Source organism: Grammomys surdaster, unplaced genomic scaffold, assembly GCF_004785775.1.
Source record: "Grammomys surdaster isolate TR1022 unplaced genomic scaffold, NIH_TR_1.0 126048, whole genome shotgun sequence".
Taxonomy (NCBI): Eukaryota; Metazoa; Chordata; class Mammalia; order Rodentia; family Muridae; genus Grammomys; species Grammomys surdaster.
This window is the reverse complement of record NW_021620860.1, coordinates 2024432-2038570: the sequence shown is the minus strand read 5'-3', so window position 1 is coordinate 2038570 and position 14139 is coordinate 2024432. Positions and strand designations below refer to the sequence as shown.

The 14139-nt window shown below is 53.8% G+C and overlaps 1 protein-coding gene and 1 non-coding gene across 4 annotated transcripts in view; both read right to left on the bottom strand.

Annotated features, from left to right (window-relative positions):
• The window catches only part of Pcgf2 (polycomb group ring finger 2), a 9713-nt gene extending 753 nt beyond the window's left edge, over positions 1-8960 (bottom strand). Inside the window, exons 1-9 of one of the 3 annotated variants that reach the window (XM_028755166.1) lie at positions 8799-8960; positions 3060-3212; positions 2417-2513; positions 2184-2239; positions 2050-2100; positions 1693-1801; positions 1525-1579; positions 1352-1447; positions 568-648 (exon numbers count right to left, since the gene is read on the bottom strand). In XM_028755166.1, coding sequence (XP_028610999.1) covers positions 568-648; positions 1352-1447; positions 1525-1579; positions 1693-1801; positions 2050-2100; positions 2184-2239; positions 2417-2513; positions 3060-3171 — 657 coding nt within the window. In that variant the 5' untranslated portion in view covers positions 3172-3212; positions 8799-8960. Of the gene's footprint in view, positions 1-567; positions 649-1351; positions 1448-1524; positions 1580-1692; positions 1802-2049; positions 2101-2183; positions 2240-2416; positions 2514-3059; positions 3543-8472; positions 8659-8798 lie in introns of those variants that run through there. The other 2 variants (XM_028755168.1, XM_028755167.1) reach the window with 2 other exon arrangements.
• Positions 8961-11753: 2793 nt separating this feature from the next.
• Trnan-guu lies at positions 11754-11827 on the bottom strand. The gene has a single exon. It is a non-coding gene; the product is annotated as a tRNA-Asn (tRNA).
• Positions 11828-14139: the final 2312 nt, after the last annotated feature.

The following is a 14139-nucleotide window of genomic DNA, read 5'->3' as shown; positions in this document are numbered from 1 at the left end:
GCCACCCAACCAGGGGCCACCCAACCAGGGGCCACCCAACCAGGGGCAAAGGGAAGGTCTGAGCCTTGAAGAGAGGTCCTGTAGTGTGAAGAGACAGAGCCAGACAACCAAATAAAGAGACATAGACCCAGTAAAGAAAGAGTATAAGAGATTCGGGGTAGGGGTGGAGACCATGCAGATCAGAAGACACCACACTCCACTGTAGTCACTGCTGACCCCAAATCTGAGTGGTAGTAACCAGGGCCTCAACAAGGGACATGTGGGAGGTAGGCCAGTAATCTCAGCACCCAGGAGGCTGGACTGCTGAATTCTTGGCCAGCCTGGACTCCATACTAAATATGAGGCCAGCCAGGGAAAGACTGTCTCAAATTTAAAAAAAAAAAAAAAAAATGGCCTAGAGCTGACCTGGGGATGATGGCCACCAGGGCCAGGCCTGGCTCCAGACACAAGGGATGGAGTGTCTGACAGAAGAGAGTGCTTCGTTTCACTGTGGCCACTGACCAATGCCAGGCCGGGCCAGGTAGGGCCTTGGCCTGCCCCCACCCTCCATCCTGCTGATGGGCTTACCCTCCGCCAGGGGTAGATGTAGGCAATGTCCATTAAGGTGTAGTATTCCTTCAGGGGCTCATCTTCATAGAGGATCTCCACCTGGAGGGAGGGAAGGACACCCATGGGACATGGCAGCTGGACCCTGGCTGCCAGGGATGGGAGTCTTGGGGGATAGAGGTAAGCGAATTGAGAGGTGGACTCCAGGAGGCCTCTCCTTATGTAGATGTGACTTCCCTTCCAGACTTGTTCCAAGAAACTCCCCCAACCCACTGATGGAGAGGAGGAGGCTCCTCTCTCTAGGACCCCTTTGACCCAGGCTCTTGCCTGTGCCACTGAGGGAACCAGAGAAGCAGCTTTGATTCGACCATCTGACCTGACGGATGAACACCACAATGCTTTCTGTCCCCCTGCCCAAGTGTAGGCTAAGGGAAGCCTTGAACCTAGGAGCTTGTCAAAGAAGCAAGGTCAATCAAGTGCATCAGAGACCTCCGAGGGATCCTGGGTTCAACCTGGTTTACCAGTCTATATCCTAGAGCTCCTTGGCCCTATCAAAGGCCTGGCATTTGCATGCACACATCCCTGGCGCTAGCCCCTTTGTACACCAACTAAAACAATTAGACACTGTCTTATCCTCAACAGTGGGGCTAGGCTATTCGTCCCTGCAGGCCCAGCTATACAACCCCGAGATGGCTGTGACTCACTCCCACCAATCAGACACATCGATGGAGCTCTGCTGTCTGGGATGGCATGGTCCAGACACATCGATGGAGCTCTGCTGTCTGGGATGGCATGGGCATTTCACCTTGTACTTGCTGGGCACATCCATTTTGTTGCGGAGGAACTTGGCGAGGTGCATGACGGTCATGGCTGCTGGGCATCGCAGGAATCGCACTCCTGTCTGTGGGGGAAGAGGCCCCAGTGAGAAGGTGTATCCATGGTGCTCTCAGCCCACTCCTCGACGGGCCCGAGACTCACCTTCTCCTTGTCCCCATCCCCATTCTCCAAGAGGCTCTTCTTCTCCTCTCGGTCCCTGGGAGAAGAGAGAGAAAGAAGCTAAGGACCACAGAGTTGCTGGACCAAATGCATGTCTGACTGATCTTGGAGAATGGGCCAGGGTAGAAAAGGGGCCTAGGTTGAACTTGCCTGACACCTTCGTAGAACTCAATGGAAAGACTGACAATCTCGTCGTCACCTAGAGCCCCCTTCTCCTGTTCCAGGACCTCGCCTCTGTCTTCGTTGGAGCCATTGGGGACTGCAGAGGGAGATAGCTCAGAGGGGTTGGTCAAAGATAGAGCAAGGGACTGAGGACATAGGGAAGGGGAGTAGTTCAGAGGTTGAGCCCAGTTCCCTTTGGACAGTACTCTAGCTGGGAGGTCTGTTGGAGGTCGGAGGGACAGTGGGGGCCAAAGTTGGTACATTCACAGCTGGGGCAGCCCTAGGCAGTCATGTTGCTTCAGGAACTAGAATGTGCTTGTGAGTTCAGAGAGAATATACACTCACCCTCCGTCAGGGGGTGTGCTGCATAGAAGTCCCGCCGACGTTTCATCTCATCTAAAGGAAGGAGGCAGGGATGAGTGGGTGACAGCTGGGGGGTTGGGGGAGCTGAGCAGGGACAGCACAGGGGCTCATGATACCTTTAAAAAGCCCAGGCACCAACTTGTAGACAATGTCCTGGAGAGTTTTGTCTGATCTGGGAAAGAACGTACAGGAACATTAGAAGCCAGAGTCCCTCCATCTCTAGCCAGGGATTGGCTTTGTAACCCTTCTTCAGACCCAGCATTCAGGCATGCAGCTCCTGGACTGGCATTTCTTAGCCTATGTCAAGCTGGAAGCCACTGGGAGGCAGGGTGCGGGGACAGAAGCCCACCTGATACTCAGCAGTGGTCGGGTTTTATGGACCTGGACATCACACATGGGGCAGTATTTGTTGGTCTCCAAGTAGCGCACGATGCAGGTTTTGCAGACTTGGAGTGTGGACAGAGAGAAGACAGTCAGAGCCCCTTCTCGCCCAGGCCTGTGCTTACCAGCTTTCTCTTCCCACTCTGACCCAGTAGCTCAGGATTGCTCACGGGCCCAGCATGGCAATGTGCAGTCACACATCTGGGCTGTTGTACCTTGTCTAGCCTTAGGGGAAGATGGGCCCTACATCTCTATGAGCCAGGGTGGTTGGTGTCCTGCCTACCATAGAAACTGCACTAAGTCCTGGGCTCCCCTGAGCCAGCCAGGTAAGACACCTTAACGGTCCTGGATCTCATGTAACCAATCTGACAGTGCAACTGAGTGACCCCTGAATCTACAGGGGTCAAACTTCAGCCAGAGATATCATAAAAAGTGGAAGTTTCTTATGTTGTCCCAGGAATGAACTTCTGGGTCTAGGACCCCACCACCACCACCACAAACACACAAACACTGTCCCTTCTTGGCAGTCTCTCAGGGATCCAGGGTAGCAAAAGATATCCCCCATTTTCCCTAAGCAGTGTCCCCAAGCTGGGCACCCCTGACCAACTCACATGAATGTAAGCATTCCACAATGGTGGTGGCATCGATGAAATAGCCCCCACAGAGAGCACACATGAGGTGAGGGTTCAGCTCCGTGATTTTAATCCGCGTGGTCCGATGCATGATGCCGGGGTCAGGACTGAGGCGCCTCAGGAAGTGTCACCCTGGGAAACAGAAACGGGATTAGAAATCCAGCCACCCTTAGCTGCTTCCTTACACTGCTTCCCCCTGGGTCCAAAGCCCAGTTTTGTTTTTTTGCTTTTGTTTTTTTTTCCCGTTTCAGATGTGCAACTGGGTACCAGTTTGAGACTGGCTGCTCCTGGCCCTCCCTCTGAGTGTTCATTGGGTAGTGGGGGCTCAGGAGGCTTCTGCCACCTTGAGAAGCAAGGTCATATACCATCTCAGAAGCAGTAGGAAAGACTAAAGTCAGACCATAGGAAGCACTACCCAACTCTTGAAGATGGACGTGGGAGGGCAGGAAAAGGGAAGAAGCTATCGGTGCTTTTAAAGATCTCCCTGGGTGAGATCTGTGAGCCTGTGAGAGAGCTTGGCAGGTAAAAGTAGAAGCACGTGCACACACACAGAAAATAAATGCAATAAAAAATTTTAACAATATTCCTGGTTCCAACCCATGTCCTTTCAAGTGGTCAGATACCTGCTGAGCACCCAGAGCTATGAGAAATAGCCCAAGTGGTCAGATACCTGCTGAGCACCCAGAGCTATGAGAAATGGCCCAGACAACTCAATTCACACCAAACTGAAGAATAAATTACTGGCATTCCATCAATGACAGATTCTTCATGAGGAAACCTTCCAGAGAGATACTAGGACACAGGCCGTCACCTGTCCTTTTGACTCTCCCACTCTGGCCTTAGAGCACTCCCTCCCTCTAATGTGTCTGGACACAGACAGCTCCTTACATGCCTGCTACTTGCTGACCCTTTGGCTTTCCAGCCAAACCTAAGGCTGGTTTTCGTATGTCCTGAGTTATAAAGAAGGAGCTGTAAGCCCAACTTGACACTACTCTACAGGTAATCCAAGGGCCTGGCAAAAAGACCTTTCCTGTCCCGTGGTGGAAACCACCCCATGTTGCCCACCACACCCTCAACAGCCACTAACTGCTCTCCAGAGTGCATGATCTAGGAACCCAGTCTTGAACACACAGATTTGCTTCATGTGCCACTGGGATCCCACCATGTCCCAACCTGGTGATTGTTGCCACCTGTTTACAGGCTGTCCACCAACAAACCACAGGTTCTCCTAGACACCTGCTGAAAAATGGACAGACAGTGTTCTCTGTCCCCAGCTTTCCAATGTACCTGGCCAGGCCCTGGAGGCAGAGGTCAGTTCAAAGCTGGCTCTGGCTCTGGACTGAAGGTGGCAACTACCTCTCTCCTCTCTCCAAGAGCAAAAGCCCAGGAGCCTTGAGAGGCTGGCCAAGTCCCAACTGCTCCTTTACAACATACACCCTTCTCTCTTTTCCAGAAAGATTTCTAAAGCCACCACACAGGGTTTTCTAGGACAAGAAATTCACAGCCAGGATCTGCAGTTTCTATAGAGACCCCAGGATGAGCCTGGCCAGAACCCAAACAGCTAATAAAGCCCCAGGGCACCTGGCCAGAGGCTGGGATAGATGGAGCTACACAAAAGGCCACACTTGGGACAGACACCAAGTTGCAGAAAAGAGAGAAGGGAACAAGCCAGCCAGAGGTGGCCCAGAGACCAGGCGCCCTGACCTGCAAACCTGGAGCAGAGTTCCTGCCCCTAGAGGTGGCCTTAGCTGGTAGTCACTGCATGGGTTCCCTCTTCACAATTTCAAAGAGGCTGCTGGCTACTCTACTGTTTAGTTGTTTCCATGGTAACACAGTCTCTGGCAAGAAGCCCAAATATTATTACAACCATCCAGAGGATAGAACAAACTCCAAGTGGCTGTCTCTTTGAGCATGTGTAATAGCCACTGTGTGTGTACGTGCTGTCTGGGCTTCCAAAGGTATTTCATGTGGCCGCTTGCCTTGTGTGTGTCTGTGTCCAGAGATACAGAAGAGTCAGAAACAAACTGTATCAGAGTAGGATCCTGCCAGGGAATCCAGGCTGCTAGGGTAAACCCCTTCCAACCAGTGCGTGTGCACGCGTACACACACACACACACACACACACACACGCACACGAATATATGTGCTCTTCACCCACATACTTCATTTGCAAAGAGATACACGTTCCTAAGAAGCCACAGGAGCCCCACACAGTCCGTCATTTTAGAGGTTTCACATTAGAGCAGCTCCTGCCCCCAGCCCCCTGCCCCAGCTCTCTCTCTAAGCTCAGGGCCATAAGGGAAGGAGATGCTATGGTCGGAAATGTTCCCTGTCTCCCTTGGGAGCAAGAGAGCCTCCCCGTTCCCCATTCCCATCCCTAAGGGCCTCAGAAAGCCACCACTGGGACTGGGGGTGGGGAGAGGCACTGATTGGCTCCTCACCTGATTGCCATGGTTACCTGCAGGGCCCTGTCAGCAGGTGCCAAGAGTGGCTGTAAACAGGAGCTCCTCATCCCTAGAGCATTAGAGCATCCCCCCCCCCCCATTTCCCTGCTCAGGATCAGGACCTGCGTTTGTTCCTTCCTGATGCAGGGGGCTGTGGTGCTGGTGGGGAGAGGGAAAAGGATGACGTACCACATCACTACAGAGGGGACAGCTGGGAGAGACAAAGGGCCTGTGGAAGAAAAAGTGAAAGACACAGGGTCCCAAGAAGCAGAAAATGGACTGAGACCATTTGGAACTGGTGTCAGTGGAGCTGGGGAAAAGACCACTCCCTTCTACTTCCTTCCAACAGCCCCCTCCACAGCCCCACCCAGTCTTAGGCCTCTCTGGTTCTAGCTCCTGGCTCCCAGGGGCCCCAGGCAGGAAAGGGGTTTGGTCAGCACCTAGCACCCAGTCCCTCGCCATCTGAGCTCACCGGCCTCTCCCCACACTTCCAGCCTACAGCTGACAAGCATCCCACATCTCTCCAACGAACTAGACTTTTTCTTCTGTAGGTATTGGCCTGATGCCACAGAGAGAGGGTCCTGCTGCCCCCAGGGACCTCAGCTACACCCCTCTGCCTTGCTGGCTCACCAAATCAAATCAAGCCCCAGGCCACAAGAGGTCACTCAAGGTCACATCCTAGCCCTGGACTAGTGGAGGTGGATGTGATCTTTGAAAGCATGTTGTGAAGTCTTCTCAATTTACAGATGAAAAAAACTTAGATGTGACTTGCCCAAGGTCACTCAGAAAAACAGGCGATGATCTGACAAGTATCTGCCTGCCTCCTGTTCTAATGTCACAAGCTGGCATCCGGGTGGGGGCTCCTTACTTAGCAGAAGAGCTGAGTGGGTAGAAGGATGGAGGGCAATTACTTAGAAGGGCAGGCAGGAAGCCCATACTGTGGGTCTGCTGAACGGGAGGCAGAACTGATGCCTTACACCACCTCCGCTGTATAGATGGGGAAACTGAGCCACAATGGAAAACAGAGCAAGCGAGCCAGAGTATAGTGTATAGACATGAACTTCTAGCATTGGTTCCCCTCCTGGCTTCATAGACCCAGCTCTGCAAGCAAACCTCATGTGTTTGTGTATGAGTCAGAGGGTTCTGCAGCAGGACATTGAATCTCTGATCTTTTCCTAACCCTTGACAGTCGTACAGCCCTTAGTATGGAAAAACGATAGACGCCTCTACCTACCACTCAGTTCCTGAAGACAGAATTAAAAAATAAATAAAACAACAATACTAAAAACAAAGACTATACATAGGGCGGCACCGCAGGATGCACTTATCCAGAGCCAGACACACCCCCTTAATCTCTTACATCCACAGCACCCAGAGCCAGATAAGCGTGGTCATACACACAGCCAGACAGACACTTGGCCAGACACACATCACCACATGCACAGCTAGGCTGGAGCCAGGTTCCTGTTCCACAGATGCAGAAGTCATTCCCACCCATCACATCCCTGCCTGAAACCGGAGCCACCGACAGTAACCTTCTACAGACCTCTAGTCTTCTCAGGGTATATTAGAATTTAAGTCTTGCAGCAACAAAGGCAGTTCAGCCCCCCAACTCTGCTGTGGGGCCAGAGGCTGGAGGGCTACAGTTGGCATCTGACCTGTGTGACATATAACCTCTTCAACTTCAGGCTCTCTCCATTCCCATGGCAACAACTCCATCAACCAAGATCACTCAGGGAGTTCCTTTCCCCTTTCCCTGCTCGTCTCCCAGTACTTCAACTTGTACAGGATCAGACCACAGCCAGACTGGATCCTGCAGCCTGTTTCCTGCCTCATTCCAAACACGGTTCTAAGTGCGCAAGCCCCAACCTCAAACCAGGAGAACCCCTGGGAAAAACCTCTCCACCAAAATGCTACAACAGAGCTGGCTTTATGCTCCTCCGATTCCAGTAATAACACCTTGGAACAGGGATTTGTGTATGTTGGCGGGGGTGGGGGGGCTGTCATGAGTTTCGGGAACACTACAACTACAAGAAGTCCAGAGAGGGAGGCCCAGGACTCTGAGAGCTGGCTAAGAGAAGCCCCTCCCTCAGCGAGAGGGAGACCAAGAGAGACTGAGGCAGGGGGGGGATGGCGGGAGCACGGCTGGGGGCTACGAGAGACAAAGACGCAGGGAAAACTCGAGGTAACACCTGTACATACTAAAACATTTAAATTCACACATACATACACCCTTCTCCTCGATCAAGCAACCAAAGCAATTTTGGATAGACCCGGGAAGCGAGGGATGGAAGAAGTAGGGGGCTTGCCTAGACGCCCCTGGGAGACAGGAAGGGTGCAGGGTGTCTGCAGGCCCAGGGTTCCCCAGCTTTCAGAGCTAGCAGCGGCAGGGCTCAGGGAGAAAGAGTAGCTGCTTCCCCTTTCGTCCCCCTGTGGCAGAAGGGCCAGCTCATCAGACCCCTTGGCCACTAATGAAAGGACAGAGCATGCTAAATCTCTCCGCGCTCCCGTGCTTCCCCGCGAAGCCTAGGTCAAAGGATCAGGCACCCCAGTGACCCAGTGGCCACTCCTTCCCTCCCTAGAGCCAAAGTTTGGTGGGGCCCCAGGAGGGAGGTAGGGGAAAAGCTCAGCCGAGGTGGTTCAGGGAGGGGGCGGGGCGCCTCGCACCGGGACGAAAGGGACCTCTGGGGGAGGTGTCCAAGATCCCGACCCCAGTAGTTAGGGCGCCCTCCCTCGGCCACCAGAAAGCCAAGTCCCCTTCCTCCGGGCCTCAAGTCCTCGCGCGTCTACCACGCTCACTGCCCACTCGGGAGGCGACCCTTAGGGCCCGACCGGCCAGAGCCACAGTCCGCTCCAGCTTGTAGAGACACTCGGGTCGGGGGGACGAGACCCACCCTGGCGTATGTCCCCAAAGCCCTCGTGGCCGCCCGGACCCTCCCCCTCGATACCTCGCAAGCAGGGTCTTAGCAGGGGGCTGCTGCACAAAGAGGAGGTGGTCGAGGGAGACTCCAAATCGTTAAGAGGGGGAATCCACTTCGGCCATCTTGGAAGGGAGGAAAGGGAAAAAAAAAGAGACCGGGAACAGGAGAAAGAAAGGCGGACCGGGCGAGCTTGGACAGCGGCTGGCGGGGCGGGAAGGGGACGCGAGCAGCAGGCCAGGCTGGAGCTCCCAGCTCCCACTGGGGTCTGCGAGGAAAGGTGAACGGGTCCCGGTCGCCAGCCCTAGACGCTTACGAGGTAGCAAGGAGGCAAGCGCGAGTCGGCGTCCGCTTACCTGGCTTCGGGGTCCGGTGGGTCTCGGGGAGGGGGGGATGGGAGGGAGGGAGGGAAGGGAGGGGAGGGGGGCCACAGCCCTGTCGCTCGCTCGGTCGGCGGGAGGGGAGAAACCTATGGTAAGAAAGGAGTTTGTAAGAGCAGCTTGGGGTGGGAGGGAGAGTGGGGAGGGGAGGGGACCAGAGGGGAGGGGAGGGGCCGTGGGGGGGGACAAAATGGCTTTTTCCTCCAGACAAGAGTAGGTCCCGCCCACTACTCACCCACGTGACCTCATTCCTTCAGGATGTTTGCAGAGAGGGAAAGAGGAGGGGGAGAGGCTAGCTCAGCTGCCTCCCCACCGCCTTGCGCTGGGCTTCCCCCAAACCAAGACGAGACCACCTCTTATCCAAACAGACCCCTTGAGCCCGGAGGAAAGGTCCTGTTGTGTTACCTCCCGTCATGAAACCACCTCCTCCTAAATTAAGTGTGTTCTCCCCCCTCCCACCGACCCTGCGATCCCTACCCTAGCTGGGGAGCTTGGAAAATGGTGAGATGCAGACTAGGCGGAAATGTGTCTCGCAGCACCCGGTGCGTCGCCGCTACCAAAGGGCGCTTCGGCGGGGGACGCGGCGCCGCCGGCCACGCGTCCGGGTGAGGTTCGCTCACTCCAAGCTGAAATCTCTTGGGATTCCTAAGTGCGTGTGTGACCCCGAGCGTGCCCTCACCTCCACCCCCACCCCACCGGTTCGGGGTCGTCGCACCTCGCGGGAAGCGCACGGTGGCCGCGGGGCTTGGCTGTGGCCGAGGCTGGCGCGCTCAGCGTGCTCGGGCGGAGAAGAATGGAACGCAATCCGGGGCGGGGAGAGCAGCCCGAGACACGAACTCGGGCGCCGAGCCAGAGACACAATAACTAGCCGAAATCGAGAGGCCCCGACGCAGTAGGAAGCGAGGAGCAGAGAGAGGACGCGCGCCTTTTCGCCGCCGGTGCGCCTCCCTCTCGGCCGCGGAGGGGCCGGCGAGCGCGAAGGTGGCTGGTGCCAGCCCACTCTGACTGTCGCCCTCGGCTCCACCCAGCGCTCTCTCTCCAGTCCCCTGCGGCCTCGGGCCCCGGGCAGGGTAGGAAGGAAAGCTGGAAGAGACGGCGCCAAGGAAGCGAATCGATTCTGCGTTACCACAAGAACCGTGGGCCTCATTAGGTCGCTCGATTTCTCTGATTCGTTACTTATGATTTATTGGGGGTGGCCACTGTGACTGTCCCTCCAAAGAGCTCGATTATCCGGCCTGAAACACCTTTAAGTGCCTGGACGGTGGGTTGGCTCGAGACAGGAACGAATCTTTGTCGAGCCTGCCTCCTCTCCTTGTTCCAAGCCTAAAGCAGTCCCGAAGTGAGTGCTTTCATAGAGTGGTCGGCTTATCAGGAGCCCTGTGAAGGCTGTCCGCCCAGTGACCCCACCAGCTTCAGCTTGTAAAGAAAGGGCAAGAAATTTCCGCTTAAACCGGGTGGTCCACGGGGGAGCCGAAGAAGCCCTGGCAGGATCGGTCACTTGCTTCCCAATCCCTAAATCGGGAAGCAGGGGTCTCGAGTTAGACACGCCCACTGTCATCAGGGCCCACGTGTCCCAGCATCTTGAACTCTGCTATAGCAAACACAAATGCCCAACGGGAAGGGTACCGCAACAGGGTGCCAAGGGCTGCGCCTCGATATCTTTGCTTATTGGAGTGGGTGGGTACCCGGGTGGGTGGGTACCCATTTGCTCGTCAAACAACTGTTAAGTTCCAGTTCCAAATAAACTGCTGGAGAGGAGCACACTTAAGACCCACCACCCACTAAAACTCCCATAATCATCTATGCTGGGATATTGCTAACCCCAGTGGTTCATCAGAACCCCTGACTCAATTGTCCCAACATCACAAGTTCTCTGGTCTTTCAGGCTTTATTCCATTAACCACCTGGAAGCACCTGCCAGGTGCCAACGTCAAATATTGTTTTAGGCACAGTAGGTAACCTGGGCTTTGACACAGAGCAGGACCCGTGAGGGCAAGCCTGAAAAAACCCTTCTCCATTCGTGTTTGAAGCGTCAGGTGGTCCTCTAGACTTGTGTGCATCTGCAAACATGGGAGAGGGAGTCCAGAAGAGACTTCCTTTGAGTCAAATGTCTAGAGAACTGATGGAAAGAGTCCCTTGCACATCCTCCTCCTGCCCACCTCCTCCGATGTGTTCTGCAAACATGAAGAGCCCTTATTTCTCACCAGGTTTGTCCCACTCGTAATGTGCATGATCCATTTTAAATCAGAGGTTCTCAGAGAGCAGGAACCTAGGACTTCAAGGGAAGGACCAATGGGCATCTGTTTAAATCGGATACTAGAGCTATACAAAGAAGATCCCTTTTTAAATGGTGACAATAGTTGGAGAGTGTTTCCTCCTTGCTTGTGTGCAGTTCTACCTCCGTGTCGGTTACAGGTCCTCCCTCCTGCAAACTATACCCTTTGTTGATCTCCGAGTTTATGTGCCCATCCCCCTGTCTACTTAGGTTCCCTCTCTGTAGATCACGGCTAGGTTCTTCCTGCTTCGGCTCTTTTATCCCTCGCTTTGTTCCTGTGGTTTCTTTCCTGACTGTTTCCATTCATCGGGACTGATGTCCTATTTCAAGTTGATATCGTCCACTGATTCAGATAATGGAAAGCTGTCCAACCTCCAGAGCAAAATTTATTCTTAATCCAAGGAAAATTGCATTGTTAAACACGGCAGTGAAGACAGAAACCCGGCTTTGGTTCTCTGTCAACCTGATTGGGCGAAAGAATGGTGAGAGGTGGTAGTGAGACGTTAGGTAGAGACTCGGTCGCTGACCACAAACGATTTTCTAAATACATTGACCATCTGGATTGGTATATCACAGTTATTGTTTCTGGCATATCGGTACCGAATTTGACTTTTGAGCATTTGGGATTTAAAAAGGGCATACCTAAAATTACAGACCGTCCCTGGGTGGGCTCGAACCACCAACCTTTCGGTTAACAGCCGAACGCGCTAACCGATTGCGCCACAGAGACAGTGACAGTTGTTTGTGAGGCAGAGAGCTGAGTCAATAGAAGTGAGCCCGGTATGACGCAAGACTAGCCACAACGCAAGCCGTTAGAGTAGCTTAGAAATTCAACGAAACAAATCCGATCTTGAAGAACAGCGAATCGTGGCTGTGGCGGGGAGAACGGGGATTGTGTTCGCGAGAGGAAGCGAAGGGGCGCACACGTCCCACCTAGGTTGCCCTGGAGCGGTTGGCCCAGGCTATCCTCTATCAATGGATGTGGCACAGAACGTTCCTTTGCAGAGTGAACAGACACTTAGGGCTACGTCCGTCGGCCAGTAGGGATTGGGGGACTCCAGAAGCTGAACAACCTGTAGCCCACTCCCACAAAACAAAACAAAGCTCCACTCTAGAATTGAACTCTCTCAGCTCGAACCCTCGGCGCGGTCTTCCCATTCTGCAAAGAATGAGGGGCTTCGGTATACTCGGTGCCAACAGGTAAATTGGCACCTGCAAAAATCCCGGCAAACAGTAGGGATTTGTGAATGAATACGTGAAGTCGGCTAGCTTGAGTAAAATGCCTAACTCCTACAGCACCACAGTAAGCGCCAGGTTACTCCGCTACAGCACCAGCCCTACAAGGCCCTGTCCGGAGCCCACGTGTTGCAAACTCCGCCCCTAGGCGGGACGGCCGGGAGTCCAGGTCCGCCAAGATCCCAACATTCCCCGGACCGCAGGCTCTTCCGCACTCACAGTGACTTTTCACTTTCCGCTTTCCATACCTCCGTTTTGGTGTCTCAACCAAACTATGCATATTTGTGACTGACGGGATGGATATCCAATAGAAAGCTGAACTAGTCAATCCTTGTCGGCCCGCCAGCCAATGGGGAGGACTCGGCGACAGCGTCGGCCCTGAGAAAGCCAGAGCCGGTTTGCAGGCAACTCAGTAGTGGTCGTGCTCCCAATACATCGCAATCATGGTGAGATTGGGGAATAAGGAAAGGAGTCTGGGATGGGAACTGAAAGCATGGATGGGTAAGGCTTGGGTTCTGGACGGAGAGGACCTGGTGGTTAGTAGAATGCACATGGGAGGACCGTGCGGATGAGCGCGGTTCCTGGGTGCCCCACCGGGCCCATCTCAGGGCTGGAGCTCCTGGCGTCCTGGCGCCTGTGGAGTGGAGGGCACGGGTATATGAGCTGTGGGGTCCAGGACTGAGCTGAAGATTATGGCCACACTTAGCTCCACGAACTGAACTCCTTGTTTGCCCCTAGTCTATTATGTCCTATAATGGAGGGGCCGTCATGGCCATGAAAGGAAAGAACTGTGTGGCCATCGCTGCAGACAGGCGTTTCGGGATCCAGGCCCAGATGGTGACCACGGACTTCCAGAAGATCTTTCCCATGGGTGACAGGCTCTACATAGGCCTGGCCGGCCTGGCCACTGACGTCCAGACAGTGTAAGTGTCTTACACTTAACCAGCCCCACCTTCACCCAGGTCCCTTCGTTGAGCAGCCTGATGTCAACCATCTGCCAAAAGCCACCATTGAGTGTGAGACTCAGCTGAACACTACAGCCATACAGTGATGGGTCCTAACCTACGTTTTCTGGCATCACTCTGTGTTGGGCTTTATCTTTGCTAGGGAGTCCCTTAATCACCGTCTTGATATTACTGGCTAGCTGTTTCATTCTGCAATTGAAAATATTGAGTCTTTTGTTCAAGATACACAGTAATGGATGTCAGCCAGGATCCCAGTGTAGGTCTTTCCACTTAACTTACTTAGTTGACAGTGGTTATGTGATTTGAGTCACGGGAGAGTTTGAGAGGGGAAACGGGTTGCTGTTTGTGATGGCCCTAGTGTGCCGGTTCTGATTGCTGTGGTCGGTGGTGGGAAAGTGAGTGTGGGACCTTTAAAAACAAAATTCATTGATTATTATTTTACTTATTTTTATTTTATGCATATGTGTGTCTGTGCCTGCAGAGGTTAGAAGACGTTGTTGGACAATGCTCATCCCCCGAGCTGGAGTTGGAGGTGGTTGTGAGCCCTTATGTGGGCGCAGGAATAGAAAGCAGGCCCTCTGGAAGAGCAGCCAGGGCTCTTCATTACTGAGCCTTCTCTCCCGCCCCTACCTTTATTATTTTATTGTATTTCTATGCCCAGGCTCCACAGCATGTGTGTGTAGGTCAGAAGACAGCTTGCAGGAGTTGGTTTTGCCTTCCTATCATGTGGAACTGGTCAGGCTTGGCGTGGGTGTTATTACCTGCTGACACATCTCACTGTCTCAAGGATGGGACGTTGTGAGCTGATGTCGAAGAAAGAGTCATTCATTGAACATTGAAC